At 47.0% G+C, this 17,718-nt stretch overlaps 1 protein-coding gene across 1 annotated transcript in view; it reads left to right on the forward strand.

Annotated features, from left to right (window-relative positions):
* The first annotated feature begins 1,410 nt into the window (after positions 1-1,410).
* LOC128343837 (zinc finger protein 850-like) overlaps positions 1,411-17,718 on the forward strand; it is a 39,785-nt gene continuing 23,477 nt past the window's right edge. Inside the window, exons 1-4 of the mRNA XM_053293273.1 lie at positions 1,411-1,544; positions 11,973-12,173; positions 15,237-15,704; positions 16,328-16,933. Coding sequence (XP_053149248.1) covers positions 16,472-16,933 — 462 coding nt within the window. The 5' untranslated portion in view covers positions 1,411-1,544; positions 11,973-12,173; positions 15,237-15,704; positions 16,328-16,471. The remainder of the gene's footprint in view (positions 1,545-11,972; positions 12,174-15,236; positions 15,705-16,327; positions 16,934-17,718) is intronic.

The raw sequence follows: 17,718 nt of genomic DNA on the forward strand, positions 1-17,718 counted from the left end.
TTGAAGGAATTCCAAGCCAAATCCTCTTTATGGGATGAAATGCTACTTGAACAAACGTTGGCTGCAATGAAGCAAACATTTCAAGGTAAAAGATAGCGTTAGGCTGTGAACAAGAAGTGTTGTTAGGCTGGAAAACAAGCCTAGGGTAAAAATGAAAGTGAGGTAAAACTTTATCTGGAGGAATTGCATCTGGGTACAGAGATGGAGCTCCTTGCTAACGTCCCACACTCTAGGGTGACTGTTCCAGCCAAGATATCTGTCTGTGTCTTGCTCAATGATGCCCAACTTGTGGGAAGCTTTCAGGTGCAAGCATGCTGAGTTAAACCCTGAATCCATTGCTCTGTGATTATTTTGCATCCAGGAATTTGAGATTTTTACGGCCAACCACCATGACTCTGGCATACACATAGCGCATCTAGTCATGACTTTGTGGGGGCTAAGTCCATAACTGTGTTTGAACTTCTCAGTGCCGTGCGAATAGCGGTGAGGTGCTCATCACAGTTTTTACCACTGGATGAGGCCATGTTACGTAAAGCTTCCTTGATCGTGCGATAGGATCTCTCTACAAGGTCTAATGACAGTGGGTGTCGTCCTATGTGGAATCGTTGCTTGATGCCTGTCCCGTGAAGGAACTTCCTCTCAGAATTGAGGTATTTGGGGACCCTGAATCTGCTGCAAACTACAATTAAGAAATAATAATACTCGGTACTTTACAAGATTACTTCCAAAAAACACCCCAGCTGGTATTTGGAGTGGCCCACTTTAAAACCCGTGGTTACCCAAATGCATAGATAATTCAAAAAGCACTCCCCCCAGTTGCAAGCAACCTTTTAAAAGCACCTTTACAGGGTACAGAGACTTCTACAGAGCCCTGGTTGGATAGAAAGGGCTCAGGCTAGAGTTTCTTAGAAGGTTACGTTACAAAATAAAACACAATAGACCAAGTGTAAGGATTTGCAAAGTACAAAAGGAAAGTAAGTGGTCTAACACAGACTAGCTATCACACTATTCCCTCTCCCAAGTCTTTCTGAAGCCAAAAAGCCCTTGGCTTCCTTTCTCCATGAGCTCACCCCAAACTCCAGGAGAGAATTCAAGCTTCCTACAATCCTGTCTCTCAAGGCTCTGCAGATGCCCTTCCATGAGAGAAGCCTCCAGGCTGGCTGTTGGCCATGACGCAGAAAGACTTCATGGCTGGTGCTCACGAAGCCTGCTCCCCATCTTCCTTCGTCGCTCTACTGGCACCAGGCCCTCTAGGTCCCGGTCACTGTGTGCTGAGTGGCTGATCCCCCAGAGGTCACTGCCTGTCAGTCAGGGCAGGGTTCACTTCCAGTTCACTTTTTTAGGGTAGAGGAGTGGCCAATTGCTACAGTATTTATATCCTGTAGAAATCCGGGGCGGCAGTAGTAGTCTTAAATTCAGAGTCCTTTTTCTTTCTTGTAAATACAGGTATAATGTTTTTTAAGGAGATTGTTTTAAATTCAGAGTCATCTTCTATTTTGATAAACACTGTTTTTGGAGAAAAGCCACAAAAACCCACACAGCAAGTAAGTTATGTATTTATTTTTAAAAAATAATATTCCATCATTCTTCATAAACTAATTCAAAGCCGCTGACAACATTAATTAAAAACAGAGTAAACTGGAGTCTTCTGTCACTTATATTGTAACCGAAGGATAGGTATCAAAAGTGACCATTTGTGTTCTTTTCAGTATGTGCATCTCTAGACAGTGTACAGAATTAAAACACAAATATTTAGTTAAATATTTTGACATTTAACTAAATATATTTAGTTAATATCACTTTAAAAAAATTCCAAGTGTGAATGATTTATGATTCTTGAGCCACCTAATGGCAGAGTGAGGAAGCAACCTGCCTAGCAAGCAGGAGGCTGGTGGTTCAGATCCCAGCTGGTGTGTTTCCGAGAATATGGGAAACTCCTATATCAGGCAGCAGTGACATAGGAAGGTACTGAAAGGCATCATCTCATACTGTATCACTAACCCAACAGGAGCCACGTTACATATAAATGAATGAATAGCACAACATGACTAGATAAACTGGAATAGGAATGCTCAAGAAGTCAGTCAATCAACCCCAGTTTTATATGGTACACATATCTGAGCAAAAATAACACACCCCCTTAATGGAACAAAGTACATGCAAATATTGCAAAGAATCTTCCACAACATATAGATAGTCCATTTTAACACTTAGGTGTGATCAGAACAGTTCTTATCTTAGAATCCAGATAGTCCACAAGCAGGGTTCAACACCAGTTGAGCAAGATGGAAGAGAATTCTTCTCATCGTTGTGCAGCAATGCATTCCCATTCTCAGTCCCATAGGAATGGAGGTGATATTTGTAATCCAACCATGTGTTTCAAAGAATGACAGATTTTCCGGATAATACCTTGTGTAACTAGTTTTATACAAGGGTTTTCTTTTTCATAATAAACGGTTACTTCATCAGATTACAACTTGAACGGAAGAACAACAATACGCATCACATTATCAGACATCAATATTAATTTATCTTCCAAATGTAGTTCCTCTCACAAAAAGATCCACTTAGAAACACTCACCACTGTCGATACAAACACAGCATTTTTTAGCTTTCTAATCACAACTGCCTTGTCTTCCCATGGTTTCTTATCTACACCTGTGGAGGCATTGCTTACTTGCTCTACACACTCCCTTTTAAACTATGACCCAATTAACCACACAGAGCACTAATGCCAGACAACTGTGCTCTCTAAAAAATTAATTAAGTGCTGTGCCTTCCTCCTTCTCTACTGATCCTGCAAATCACATGATTACAGCTCACAATGCTGTTTTAAGATAGCTGAATACATCTCCCCCAGAAAACAAGAAAGGTCCTGATTAGTGTTAAGGCCTCCAATATGAGTCCTGAACAGGTGTATAAAAACGCCTCTTTCCTTAATAACACTGTATTCATGTCCTCATTACAAAATCTCCGAGATGTATATTTATAGAGGACAAAAAAATTAAATTCCTCACACGTGTGTCCCTTTTCTAAAAAGTGGGCAACAACTGGTGATTCACAATGTCCCGTTCTAACTCTCGATTTAAGTTCCAGGATCCTTGATCTAACCTTTCGCACACTCTTGCCTATATATAATTTAGGACATGCAGATCTCATACTGTGTGGGAGGAAGCAATGGTAAGCCACTCCTGTATTCTACCAGGAAAACCACATTGTTCTGTGGTTGCCAGGAGTTGACACTGACTTGACGGCACAATCTTTCCTTTCCATGTTTTCCTACTTCGCTAAAAAGGTTCTGAAAGGTAGAACCTCCCCCACCCCACTTTTACTGAAATGCAAACTGAACCCTAAACCTTAGACAGCCCCATAGGAAAACAATTTTCCCGCAACCTCATTCCCCAAATGAATCCAATTTGCCATTTCAACGGAGGTTGTTGGTGCTGGACAAGAGCAAGGAATGGTGCTAGTCCATATCTGTTTTTGAGCTCTTATTAGTAGGACCAATTTTTATTTAGATTCTTGTACCTGTTATTTATAACATTGAAACTCATGTGGAAGAGAACTGTACAGCATCTCGCTGGTGAAGTCTGTTGCTGTGGTTCCTATTGTAAATTGGTTATCCGGTTGGATAGAACAAGGAATTTAAAAAATTTTGAATTCATTTTCAGTTTGGCTAGAATCATGGATGACCTTTGATCATTTTAGATTGTCTCAGCCCACCAGCTTAACATATAAGTTAATACATTATATCTCTCATCATTTAATGTTGATGGGATGGAAAAGGCTAGAAGATCCATGGTTTAGGAAACTTCCTTTTGTTGAGTACTGGAAAATAACACATTATAAAACATACTTTATTAAACATATACATTACAAGACTCGGTTATCCTACTTATTGAAAGTTTCAATAAATTTTGTTTCTTATTATTACTTATACAGGTCTTAATTCAGAAGTAGGACAAAATTAGAGCAAGGGAACTTATATTCCCCTCCCTATAGAATACAGAATCTTATCAATAATACCTAATATCATTTTTCGTGTCTGTGATGCTCAAATCATAGAGTATTGGAGATGTCTTGCCCTGTGTTTGAAATAATTGTATCCTATCTACTTTATATATCATAGTTGGGTTGGCTCTCTCCTCTTCAGACCATTATGATAGTGGGATGATAAATCATGCTGGGACAGACCTTCCCCCCCCCCACTAATTTCCCCTTGTGGGGTTCAAGATTCTTTACTGATTGCTACTGATGTCTGATGCCTAGTTTAGGACCCTTTAGATTCAACTCACACGATCGTATTTTTCCTTCGTTTTGGTTTTGAAGGATAAGACCTTGTATGTAAACCTGTCTGGCCTTGTTGGAGTCTCAGAGATGTAACCTTCCTGTTTCCACTTGTAATACTAATAAAAGCATTTTTTAAAGAATAGGGGTGTTCCCCTCTCCCCAGACCACTTTCTCTGCAGGCTCAAGTCCTGATGATCAGACTTCTTCCCCCACTCCACAGTTCTTCAATCTCTCACCACAGAGAGAGAGAGAGAGAGAGAGTCACTCACTTAAGGCTGCTGTGGAGCCATCGCTTTGTGGCTTCTCTGCAAAATAAAAATATTAAAAAATCAGAGCTGAAAATGACACCACACCAAGTGATCAAATCTTGCCCTCTGCAGCAAGGCAGGGCCCTCAGACCCTAAACCAGGGCTCTTTCTTGTAAAGCTCGGGGCCAGTGGTTGGCCCCCATCAACCCCAAGTGTGTCCCCATCTAATCTGTTGTATCTGTGCGATGCTTCAGCCATAGGTGAATACACGCTGCGGTTCCCCTGGCATCATGTGGATACTACCATTCCCATGGTGCAGTGCTACGTTTTGCCCAGAGCCGGGGGAGGGGCTCCCTTAAGGGAAATGGAGACCTCTTGAGCCCCAGCCCCATCTTGAAAGGCAGGCACATTGTGCTTCAAGACCAGGCCTGCTCAACTTTGCCCCCCCCAGCTGGTTTTGGACTACAACTCCCATGATCCCCATCCACAGTGGCCAATAGCCAGGGATCATGGGAGTTGTAGGCCAACAGCTGTAGGAGGGCTGAAGTTGAGCAGGCCTTTTCTAGACCAATGTTGGAGGATAACTCCCTTTAAGGCAGGGAGAGTCTCTCCGGCCACTCTGTAAACGCAGCACTGGCCAATTTAACTCCCAAACGGGGCCACGCAGCCCCATTCAGGAGTTCAATCACGCCCCCGCATCCTGCCAGATTGCCCTTTACAAGTATACTAGCTGGGCCGGGAGCAGAGTACCTATGCCTCTGGCCAGCCCACCACCCATCCACACACACCCCTTCTTCCCCCGCCAGCCCACATGCTCCCTTCTTCTTGTCCGCCAGCTCCCCCCCCCCCCGCCACTTTCTGGCTGGTCAGGTGCTGGCTTCTTCTCCCCCCCCCCCGCACCCCCACCTTCAGACGGGCAGGCTCCTTCTTGCATCTGCCTGCCCCCCCCCCTTTCTTGCTGGCTGGCCCACCAGTCACTTTCTGGCCAGCCAGGCACCGGCTTCTTTTCCCCCACCCCGGCTTTATTGCGGTCCCCCCCCATTTATTGCTACCCCCCCCCCGCTTTCTGGCCAGCCAGAGTTTTCTTCACCTTCCTCCCACCCGTCCCGTGGTTATCCGGATGCCTGTCCCGTAAACAAACTTCCTCTCAGAATCGAGGTATTTGGGGACCTTGAATCTGCTGCAAACTACATTGAAACATACTTTTGCAGTGACAGAAGCAGTATCAGTTCTGGTTGGTATTGCTTCAATCCAGTTGGGAAAAGGTTCCAGAATGACAAGGCAGAACCATTTGCCTCTGGAGGTGGTAGAAAATGAGCCAATGTAATCCATTTGGATGTGGCTCATCACAGAATCTACGTGTTGTTGTCTAACGGGGTTTTGACTGGCAGTTGGCATTCACATGTGCACACCACAAACATCTTTCACGAAAGGCACTCACATCATCACACATTTCTGGCCACCATCCTGTATGTTGAACTCTTTCAAGTGGGGGCTGTTTACTGCTGTCCAGTGGCCGCTCCACCCACCAGATTCCATCCACCTTCTCTATTTTAAACATTCCTTTGGAATCTGAGCCTGCTGAAGTGAGACCTTCAATCTTGGAGTCGTCTTCTTGAAGGCTACTTAAATCTAGAGTAGTAACTTGTCGTGCTCTGAGTTGCAAGGTAGAAACAGTAGGCGAGAGGGCATGCTCTCAAAGTGCTTGTGGACTTAGCAAAGGCGTCTGGTGGGCCACTGTGTGAAACAGGAAGCGGGACTAGATAGGCCTTGGGCCTGATCCAGCAGGGCTGTTCTTCTATTTCACTTTGACTGTGGGTAATGACAGGGGTGAAGCTCGGCTTCACCAGGCTTGCTAGGTGTTGTTGCCTCTGGCTAAAGAGTCTGCTTTATTATTCCAGCCTTCTTTTTCTGATGTGCTGTCACGTGGGTAAGCCAGGTAGGCGCTGTTCTCTTTTGGATTAACTCTCCTATTTTCTGCCATTTATCTGAGTGTGCATCATTGCGTCCGTCAGATGCCTCCCTTTCACGGCTCAACCATATGGGAAGCTATGTTGTGGCTGCTCTTGCTGTCCAATCAGCGTCTGTGTATGTTGTTACAGGGACGTCTGGGGCCTTGAATTCAAGAATGGCTATGGCAGCGTGAACTTCTGCATCTTGTGCAGTGAAGGTGGGCAAGACCTTTTCACAAAAGGCACTTGTATCATCACGCATTTCTGGCCACTATCCTGTATGTTGAACTCTTTCAGGTTTGGGCAGTTTACTGCTGTCTCCCATGTCATATATGAACTGGATGAGTTCATGTCTGATTGATTGATTGATTTTTATTTAAATCTTTTCTATCCCACCCAAAACTTGCATCTCTGGGTGGTTTAAATTAAAATCATTTAAAACAACAATTACAATTGTTTAAAAGATTAAAAACATTTAAAACCCAGTATTAAAATATATTTTAAACCATAAATTTAATTAAAAGCCTGGTTGAATAATTGTGTTTTCAGTGCATTTAAAAAGGTTGCCAGAGATGGGGAGGTTCTTATTTCAACAGGGAGCACATTCCAAAGTCCAGGGGCTGCAACGGAAAAAGCCTACTCCTGAGCAGCCGCCAGACAAGTTGGCAGCAGCCACAGACGAACCTCTCCAGATGATCTTAGCAGGCAGTGAGGCTTGGGAAGGAACTATCCAGTGGTGGTCTCCAGCAGACGCTACCTCCCACCGGATTCAATCCACCTTTTCTATTTTAAACATGCCTGTGGAAACAGAGCATTTTGAAATGAGGCCTTCAGTCTCGGAGTCTTCTTCTTGGGTACTTAAATCTAGAGCAGGAACTTGTCCTCCTTTGAGCTGCGAGGGAGAAACAGTTGTAGGGGAGTAACAGTACGAGAGAGGGCATGCCCTCAGCTCTTGCCTGTGGACTTTGCAAAGGCTAGATAGGCCTTGGGATTGATCCAGCAGGGCTGTTCTTCTATTTTACTTTGACTGTAGGTAATGAGAGGGGCAAGAAGCTCCGAAATAAATAAATAAAATCATACCCGTGGCTAATCGCATGTGTGGCAGCTCTTGCGAGAGTAGGGGGAGAGGAAAGCAACAGCGGTGGGGAACATAAAGACAACGAACAGGCCAGCAAACAGGCAGGCAGGTGGGGGGAGAAAGCTGTGGTGGCCAGTGTGGGGGGAGAGAAAGTGAAAGCTTTAGTGGGGGGGGAGGAAACCAGTGGACAGGCGAGCAGAAAAAGCAACTGGCCAGGTGGCCGGCCAGAGAGAAAAAACATTGGAGGGGGATGAGGAGGAGGAAGAGGGCTGAGAATGACGGGTCGAGAACGAGGGAGAACTAGAGGCACAGATGCTTTGCACCTGGGCCAGCTAGTTTTAATTATTTCACTCTTTATTTTACTACCTGTATATCCTGCTCTTCATCCAAAGAGCCCATTGTGGTGTACATGATCCTGTTTATCCTCACAACAACCCTGTGGGGTAGGCGGGACTGAGAGATAAAGGACTGGTCCAGGGTCACCCTGCAAGTTTCATGGTTGAATGGGGATTTGAGCTCAGATTCCCAGCTTTGCACCTGGGCCAGCTAGTTTTAATTATTTCACTCTTTATTTTACTACCTGTATATCCTGCTCTTCATCCAAAGAGCCCATTGTGGTGTACATGATCCTGTTTATCCTCACAACAACCCTGTGGGGTAGGCGGGACTGAGAGATAAAGGACTGGTCCAGGGTCACCCTGCAAGTTTCATGGTTGAATGGGGATTTGAGCTCAGATTCCCAGGAAGTTTTCCACAACTGGCTTTAGACCTGCATCTCCTCCCGCATGGAGCGGGTGCTGCATTCACATACTGGGCAGATTTACCCTGAAGTCCCTGTGAGCTATCAGGGAGCACTTCACACACAATTCGGGTTTTTCACTGCTCCTTAGAGTGCAACCCAGTTTATATTCAAGATTTAAAAATCCTTGCATGGGGTCTTTTTGGTTAGTGTTGTGTTCATAGTAAAGCCTCGCAGAAACCTTGCGGTAAAGCCTGTTGTGTGGAGAACTCCCTGGTCCTAGTCCAACACCCTAACCAGTACATTGCACTGGTTCCCTTCAAGTACAGGACTAAAAGGAGGTGATTCTTCTGTTGGATCAAATTGGAGGGCTTCTATAGCACGACCTAATTGTTTGGGATAACATGGTTTGTGCTGGTGGGTCCACAATCTCTCTCCCCCTCAGAGAGCTCACCATTCTACCACAAGGAGGCATCGGTAACAGAGGCAGATCCGAACATGCATGGGCTCCTGGAAGGGGCAGATAGCACAAGGGGCTCCATCAAGGCAATTCTAGTTTCCTTGTCCTTGTGGAATTAGTGCCAGAAGTAGCAGCTTCTAGGGAAGATGCTTGCAGCTTTTGCATCCATCTGGAGAAGCACGACCTTGCAATGGGGAATTTGGGGGATTATCCCCAGTTCTCTAGGGAGCTGTATGGACCCTGCTTCTTAGACAAGGAACAGAGCCGGGAAGTTTCCTCTCCCTTCCCAGCGTGGCCCTGTTCGGGAATTAGGTGGCCAGTCCTGAATTCGCAACGTGGTCAGGTGTGGCGCTCCCTGCCTTTAAGGCAGGGAGAGTCTCTCCAGCCACACTATAAATGCAGCGCTGGCCAATTTAACTCTCAAACGGGGCCCCGTATATGGGGCCCCGTGTCGTCAGCCAAGCGGCAGACCCCTTCAATACGCCTGTGTGTGTGACGTCACACACACAGGGGCATGGCTCGGGCTCCAGAGGAGCCAAGAGCCAACTTCCCCGTCCCATGAACTGAGAGCCTCCCTCTCTCCCACGCCCGGGACGCCGAGAGCCCAGGCGAATTCTTTGCCAATTATTTCAAGCAACTCCGACTGCCCGATAGAAGGTTTTTCCCTGTCTCTCCCTCTCTGGAGGAAGAGAAAGGGGGGGGGGATCCTATCAAGCAGCTGACATTGCCTGAAATGATGAGCTGAGACCTCGTTCGGGCTCTCAGTAGCCCAGGCCACGCCCCCTTGTCACATGCAAAGGGGGCATGACCCGAGAGCTTAGAGCCGAGAGCCCAAACGATCTCTCCCCTCCTCATTTCAGGTAGCGTAGCAGCGGCTGCCCAAAAGGACGTTTTCCCCTTTCTCTCCCTCCAGAGAGGGAGAGGAAGGGGAAAACGTTCTATCGGGCAGTCAGAGCTGCCTGAAATAATTTGAAGAGTTCGCCCGGGCGTGGGAGGGGGAGTTTGTTCTGGGCTCCTATGGAGCCCAAGACACAAGGCAGGGCTCAGTGGCCTTTTCCCATTGGCGGCCTGGGTTCTTTGAACCCTTTCACCCAATGGTGGCTCCGCCCCTAATAGGGTCACTGTGTCTTGTGGGGCCTGCCAGCAATAAAAAGAGAGTAAAAGGGGGAAGGGGCAGGGGGACGGATGTAGGGAGCCACATTGATTTCAACAGGGTTTCAAAACAGCAGGAAACCCATCACCCTGGTGTGGAGGGGGGGGGAGAGAGAGAGATATTATTCTCTCCTGCCCTAGCACCAGCCCAGAGGATGCAGCTTCAGACTGAGTTGGCCAAGATCACCAGGATAGGCTTTACCTTCATTGCTGCCCAGGGCAGCTTCCCTGAACACTGCAGTCCTAAACACTGGAGAGATGTCCCAGCCAAAGGTCTCCTGCTCTCTTAGGCTCCACTGCTCATTATTTCCTGTGCTCCTACATGGTGCACTCCCAGCTCCACCAACTCAGAATACATGGTCTCACTTCTCCCTTTTCCTTCAAAACCCATCACTTCCATTTGGCTCTGGCTTATCTGTTGGAGATCGCGGTCCAGTGCATTGACCTTTTGCACCAACTGTCCTGATAACCACTAGGGGCATTGGGAGTAGAGAGAGTGAGTAAGGGTCTCCCTAACTCCTCTACCTGTCTACTCTATGACCCCTAAAATGACTCTTCAGCACTTCCTGTGATTGATTGATTGATTGATTGATTGATTAAGTGCCATAAAGTCGGTGTCGATTCTTAGCAACCACAAAGATAGAGTCTCCAAGACTAGCTGTCTTCAACTTGCCCTCTAAGGTCTCTCAGTGGTGCATTCATTGCTGTCGTAATCAAGTCTGCCCACCTTGCTGCTGGTCGACCTCTTCTTCTTTTTCCTTCTACTATTCCCAGCATTATGGGCTTCTCAAGGGAGCTGGGTTTTCACATAATGCGTCCAAAGTATGATAGTTTGAGCCTGTTCATTTGTGCCTCTTGTGAAAATTCTGGATTGATTTGTTCTATGATCCATTGGCTTGTTTTCTTGGCTGTCCTTGATATCCTCAAAAGTCTTCTCCAACACTAAAGTTCAAAAGTTTCAATGCTTTTTCTTTCTTGTTTCTTCAAAGTCTAGCTTTCACATCCATAGATTGTCACAGAAAAAACCATTGTCCGAACCATTCTATTCTTTGTAGGTATAGACACATCATGACATCTAAATAACTTCATAAACCGCCTAGAGATATTAATACTAGGCGGTATATAAATTTAATAATAAATAAATATAAATAAATAAATATCCTTTCCAAGGCCTTCATTGCAATCCTACCAAGTGCTAGTCTGTGGTGTATTTCTTGACTGCTGGATCCTTTACTGTTGACAGTCGATCCTAAAACGCAGAAGCCATCCACCACTTCAATGTCTTCATTGTCAATTCTGAGGCTGGTTGCTGTATCCGTTGTTATTAGTTTAGTCTTCTTTACATTTAGAGGCCAACCTGGTATGTATTACCAAGACTTGGTTGGGGGAGGCTAGTGGTCCAGTTTGGTCCAAGCTCCTCCCTCCAGGATATTCTGTATAGGAGCAGGTGAGGGGACGTGGGCTGGGAGATGGGATGGCTGTGGTCTATAACATCTCCCTTACCAGGGTCCCTGTCAGGGTATCGGACCATATTGAATGTGTGTACTTGAGTTTGGGGACCAGGGATAGATTGGGACTTCTGTTGGTGTACCGATCGCCCCGCTGCCCAGCGGAATCCCTTTCTGAGCTCACAGACTTGGTCACGGAACTCGCGTTGGAGTCTCCCAGACTCTTGGTGCTGGGGGACTTCAATGTTCATTTCGGAACCAATCTGTCCGGGGTACCTCAGGAGTTCATAGCGGCCATGACAACTATGGGCCTCTCCCAAGTGGTCTCTGGACCGACACATATTGCAGGTCACACGCTTGATTGGGTCTTTTACTCTGATCAGGGTGGTGTTCCACGGGTGGGGACTCCTGTGATTTTCCCATTGTCATGGACGGACCACCATGTGCTTAAGGTTGGACTTACAATCACTTCCCACCGCTGCAGGGGTGAGGGGCCCATTAGAATGGTCCGCCCAAAGAGGTTATTGGATCCACTAAGATTCCAAGAAGCCTTGGAGGGATTTAATGTTGGCTTTGCTGGTGATCCTGTTCCAATTCTCAACCAGGGCATCAACTTGCTCACCAGGGCAGTAGACACTATTGCTCCCAAGCGTCCCCTCCGACTCGCTTCAAATTTGGCCCCTTGGTATACAGAAGATCTACGGGGGCTGAAACGGCAAGGTCGGCAACTGGAGCGCAAGTGGAGGAAAACTCAACTCGAATCGGACAGATTGAGACATAGAGTACATCTAAAGATCTATGCTCAGGTAATACGTGTGGCATAGAGGCGGTTCTTTTCTGCCCGAATTGACTCTGCGAGTTCACATCCCGCGGAGTTGTTCAGGGTTGTGAGGGGATTAGTATCTGCCTCCACTCCCTTGAACCAGAATTTGGAGTCATCAGTTACCTGCTGTGATGTGTTTAAAGAGTTTTTCGCACATAAAATCTCTCGGATTCGGGCCGACCTAGATGGAGACTCCACAATTAATGTGATGTCTGAGCTGGAGGTGCCCAACGACTCCTCTTATATGATTCGACTGGATTGGTTTCAGTTTGTGATTCCTGAGGAAGTGGACAAGCTGCTTGGAGCGGTGAAGCCTACCACTTGTTCTCTTGACCCTTGTCCAACATGGCTTGTTTGATCTAGCAGGGAGGTTGTTGCAAACAGCCTGGTGGAAATGATAAATGCTTCTCTGAAGAAGGGCAGGATGCCTCTTTGTCTTAAGGAGGCAATCATTAGACCTCTTCTATAGAAGCCTGCATTAGATCCCTCAGAGTTGAGCAATTATAGGCATATTTCCAGCCTCCCATGGCTGAGCAAGGTAATTGAGAGGGTGGTCGCCAGGCGGTCTTGGAGGAAACCGATTATCTAGACCCATTTCAAACAGGTTTTCGGGCGGGTTATGGGGTGGAGACTGCTTTGGTCGGCCTGATGGATGATCTCCAATTGCAATTGACAGAGGAAGTGTGACTCTGTTGGTCCTTTTGGGTCTCTCGGTGGCTTTTGATACTATAGGCCACAGTATCCTTCTGGAACGTCTGAGGGGGTTGGGGGTGGGAGGCACTGTTTTACAGTGGTTCCGCTCCTACCTCTCGGACAGATTCCAGATGGTGTCGATTGGAAACTGTTGATTTTCAAAATCTATGCTTAAGTATGTTACCAGTACGCTGATGACACCCAGATCTACTTCTCCATGTCAACTTCTTCAGGAGTTGGCATATCCTCCCTAAATGCCTGTCTGGATGCAGTAATGGGCTGGATGAGGGAGAATAAACTGAAGCTGAATTCAGATAAGATGGAGGAACTTATTGTACTGGGTCAGAACTCTAGAGACAATTTTGATCTCCTATTCTAGATGGGGTCACACTTCCCCAAAAGGAACAGGTTTGCAGTCTGGGAGTACTTCTGGATTCACACCTCTCCTTGGTTTCTCAGGTTGAGGCGGTGGCCAGGGATGCTTTCTATCAGCTTCGGCTGATACGCCAGCTGCACCCATTTCTCGAGATCAATGACCTCAAAACTATGGTACATCTGTTGGTAACCTCCAGACTTGACTTTTGTAATGTGCTCTACGTGGGGCTGCCTTTGTATGTAGTCTGGGAACTTCAGTTGGTTCAGAACGCAGAGGCCAAGTTGGTCTCTGGGTCATCTCAGCGAGACCATGTTACTCCTTTACTGATGGAGTTACATGGGCTGCCAATAGGTTCCCGGACAAAATACCAAGTGCAAGTTATCTAAACGGCTTAGGCCCTGGGTATCTATGAGAGCGTCTTCTTTATTATGAGCCCCACCACCCATTGAGGTCATCTGAGGAGGTCCGTCTTCAGTTACCGCCGTTTGTTGGCTACACAGAGACAGGCCTTCTCGGTCGCTTCCCCAAGATTGTGTAATGTGCTCCCTGATGAGATACGATCCTCCTCATCTCTGGCAGTTTTCAAAAAAAGCACCTGAAACCCCATCTTTTCGCCCAAGCTTTCTCAGCTTCCTAATTTTGGAAGTTTTAATATCTGGTTTATTTTTAAATTAAAAACCCGATTTCGGGGTTTTTAATCACTGTAATTGTTTAATTGTTTTAAAATGTTTTAAAATTGTTAATTGTTATATGGTTTTTAATTTGTTTTAGCTGTTTAGTGTTTTAATGCTTTATTTTAATTGCAAACTGCCCTGAGCCATTTTGAAAGGGCGGTATATAAATCAAATAAATAAATAAATAAATAAATAAATAAATAAATAAATAAATAAAATATTTATTTATTTAATTCCCCCCCCCTTCGTCCTCCAAGGAGCCCAGAGCGGTGTACTACATATGTTTTATGTATTTACAGTTGTTGTTTCTTTTTCTTTTTGTATTTAGGCTGGCCTTGGGCCGAAATAAACAGATAGTCCAGCACTCAACCCACTACACCATGCTGGCTCTTTAGTTTTAGTTTTTAGTTTGGTTTTAGTTTAGTTTTTAGTTTGGTTTTAGTTTAGTTTTTAGTTTGGCTCTTTAAATTTAGTCACAGTCCCAGTTTTTCATTGTTCTTCTTTACTTTTATTACTAGAGCTTGCTGCAGTCAGTTTCTAGACCTCAGTCTTGTTTATTTTTCTATGTAAACGGCTTTGGGTCTGCTCCTCCCTAACACGCCCTCCTCCCCAAGAGATACGCCTGCCGCTTCTTGGCCTCCAACCCAGCCAGTCATAAATTCTCTCACTCCACACATGTACACTGGGCTCAATGCAAACAAGTGAGGAGGGTGAAGTGAATCTGTTGCTGTCCAGAGGAACAGGTTGTTGGTCTGGCAGGAACAGGGGAGGAAAGACTTCCCCTCATCCTAGTACTGGGTAGGATGACCAGCCTCTGAGATCAACCCCACCCACCCACCCCCCCCCAATCTGCCACCTCTCCATTGGCAGCTCTTCCTGCCTTTGGCTGTCCCCATTTCCTTGAGTCTCTGAGCAAATCATACATCATACATGTACTTTGCGGGCTCCTGATCCTTTGGAGGAATGTTCATATAGGAGTGAATGTGTGCGTCGGCGTGGAGGTGGGGGCATCAAAAGTGGTGGAATTTTAAAGTTATATATAACAGTTCTTATTATAGAACCATTTTAATTAGTGTGTTTTCAACTTTTTAAATTGCTTTTAATTGCTGTTTTAAAAATCTCTGAATTTACATAAGCCGCCTGGATATGTGTCATATTGTAGGTTTTTTAACTTTTGTAAACCGCCTTGGGATTGTTTTTAATGAAAGGCGGTATATAAATTAAGGAATTTTTAAAAATCTGTGTATTTTTAAAGCATATCATAAATCGAATAAATAAATAATAAGGGTTCCTTTCCCACCAGAAAGGAGCAGAGCAAGAAACAATTCTGAAAACTCGCAGGTCCTTGCATCTTCGAGGCGCCTCTCCAGGAAATCTGGAAGCTCTGCTCTCCCTTTAACGTTTGCAGCAGGGCTGGCAAACCTGTCCCTCCAGCGGCTGGTGAACTACAAATCCCATCATCCCGAGCGGCCCCTCTAGGAAGCTGGAAGCTCTGCTCTCCCTGCCCAGCAAGCCACGCGGGAATGGAAATCGCCCCTCCTCCGAACGAGCAGGAATTAACAGAAGAGGGAGGCGTGTGCTTCCGGACCGGAGATACTTGCAGAAGGAGGGACCCGGCCAGTAGGGGAGAGAGGCATATCCTGGGGTTCCTCAGACCTTTCCACCCCAAGAGCCCACCCCCGTGTCTTGCACTTCCTTCCCTGGGAGCCAGACCCCCTCCACGTGCACTTTGCACCCCTCGGAAGCTTGGAGGGAGCTGCTGATGCTGCAGGTGAGAGAGGCAGGCGGAGGGGCCGGTGGGGAGCGGGATCCTCCTCCACCTGCTTCTGGGCTAGCCTGGGGCGTGGCGGGGGAGGGGGGTGCCCTGCCGACCCCTGGGACACTGGCGGCCTCCCTCTGTCTGGCCGCAGGATGCACGCTGGCAAGCGCTCTTCTGCAGCTCCCGCTGACCCCTGCCTGGCTGGACCCGCCAAGGCAGTGCGTCCCGGCAATGAAAGTAGGGTGGGGGTGGGATGGGGTGGGGATCAGGGCCCTCCTCTGCTGCCCCCATACACTTGGCCCTAATAAAGTACATCCACCCCTGCAGGCCGAGCCCCCTCCCTCTCACCTGCTGCCCCCTGCACTCCCTTCAGTCTTTTAATGCTTTCGAAGGAATTCAAAATTATCTTCCTTTTTGAAGCCATTAATCGCCTCCCCCTCCGCTTTGCACTAAAAACGAAAAGGGAAGGGAGGAACTTCCATGCCAGCCAGTTACTAAAAAGGGGGGTTTCATTAAAAGATTCGTTACAGGAAACAGAAGAAGAAGTGTTTGTCTCTAGATTGATGAATCTGACCAATCAAAGTGAAGTTGTGACATAAAATGTGTGTTGATTGGTGCTTCTCTCTGATTCACAGGATACTCTCCCTGCCTGCCAGTTCTCAATTAAAAGCAAAATTTTGCAGATAAATTAAGTGCTTATTTAGAGAGAGAGAGAGAAATAACTTGATAAGAAAGACTCTTTGGCCATATGAGACTAACTGCTGTTCTAAGAAGATCTTATGGCTGCATTGGAAGTTTCATTTGAGATCAAAGACAAACATGGAATTGCAAATCCCAGTAATGAATCAGGGGCAGGAGCAGAAAAAGACCCCCAGAGCATTCAGGCTGGGAGTGGCAGGGAATTCTGGGAAAGAATGGTGCAAAAGATCCTGAATGTAGACCCCACCAGCACCGATGTTGAATGCCAGAGACTCAGGCAGTTCCCCTACCAGGAGGCTGAAGGACCCCGAGACATTTGCAGCAGACTCCACACCCGTTGCCATCAGTGGCTGAAGCCCGAAAAGCACACCAAAGCTCAGATGCTGGACCTGGTGATCCTGGAGCAGTTCCTGACTGTCCTACCCTTGGAGATGGAGAGCTGGGTCAGAGAATGTGGAGCAGAGACCAGTTCCCAGGCGGTGGCCCTAGCAGAAGGTTTTCTCCTGAGCCAGGCAGAGGAGAAGAGGCAGGAGGAGCAGCAGGTGAGAAGCAGGGCCGTTTTATCCAGGTAGTTTCAGGGGGCTGAGATCCCTTAGGATTATGCCTCCAGTTGCCAAGTAAGGTCCTCCTGCAAGTAGAGCCAGAGTCCTTTTCTTCCTCTCTTTCCAAAGTTCAGTGCCAGGGCTGGATTTATATCCCAATCCACTAGTCCTCATGCACCTTCCCTTGAACCAGGCACAGGTGGCTGATGGGAGGCGGACTCACCTTAAGGGCGAGGGAGGTGCACTTACCCCTCCCTCCGCTTTTCCCACACGAACACCTGGTATTTTACACATCCCGTTTCCTCTTCAGCCAGATTAGCTGGTGTGATGTGTGGTGGTGTGAGTGTTTGCGTGCACCAGCTACTTCTGGACGAAGAGGAAAAGGGTCAGCAGGAAACTACACTGCTGCCCTGTAGGAGGTGAAAGATACCAGGCACCAGTTGAGGGGGGAAGCGGAGGGAGGAGGTAAGTGCAGCCTCCCTCGCCCTTAAAGAGACAGCCCCCCCCCCGACTCCGCTTTCGGACTTCGAACCCGCCCAGTGTTCGAACCACTTCGGAGGCTTGTAAAAAGGCCTCTGAACTGGTCCGTGCACATCCCTCCGAGTGGGTTGCAAAGCTTCCAGGGCAGACTGCCTGCCCAGCCTGGCTTCAGCCTCTGCTGCCGAGAGGAGAGGGCCTCCAGATCCCCTCACAGAGGGATCCTCTCCCTCCTAGGAAGTCCAGCATCTCCTCCAAATTTCTTGTGCTGCCCCCAGGAGGATCTTCTCAGCTGTGAGTCTCCTGCT

Source organism: Hemicordylus capensis, chromosome 2 (genome assembly GCF_027244095.1).
Source record: "Hemicordylus capensis ecotype Gifberg chromosome 2, rHemCap1.1.pri, whole genome shotgun sequence".
Taxonomy (NCBI): Eukaryota; Metazoa; Chordata; class Lepidosauria; order Squamata; family Cordylidae; genus Hemicordylus; species Hemicordylus capensis.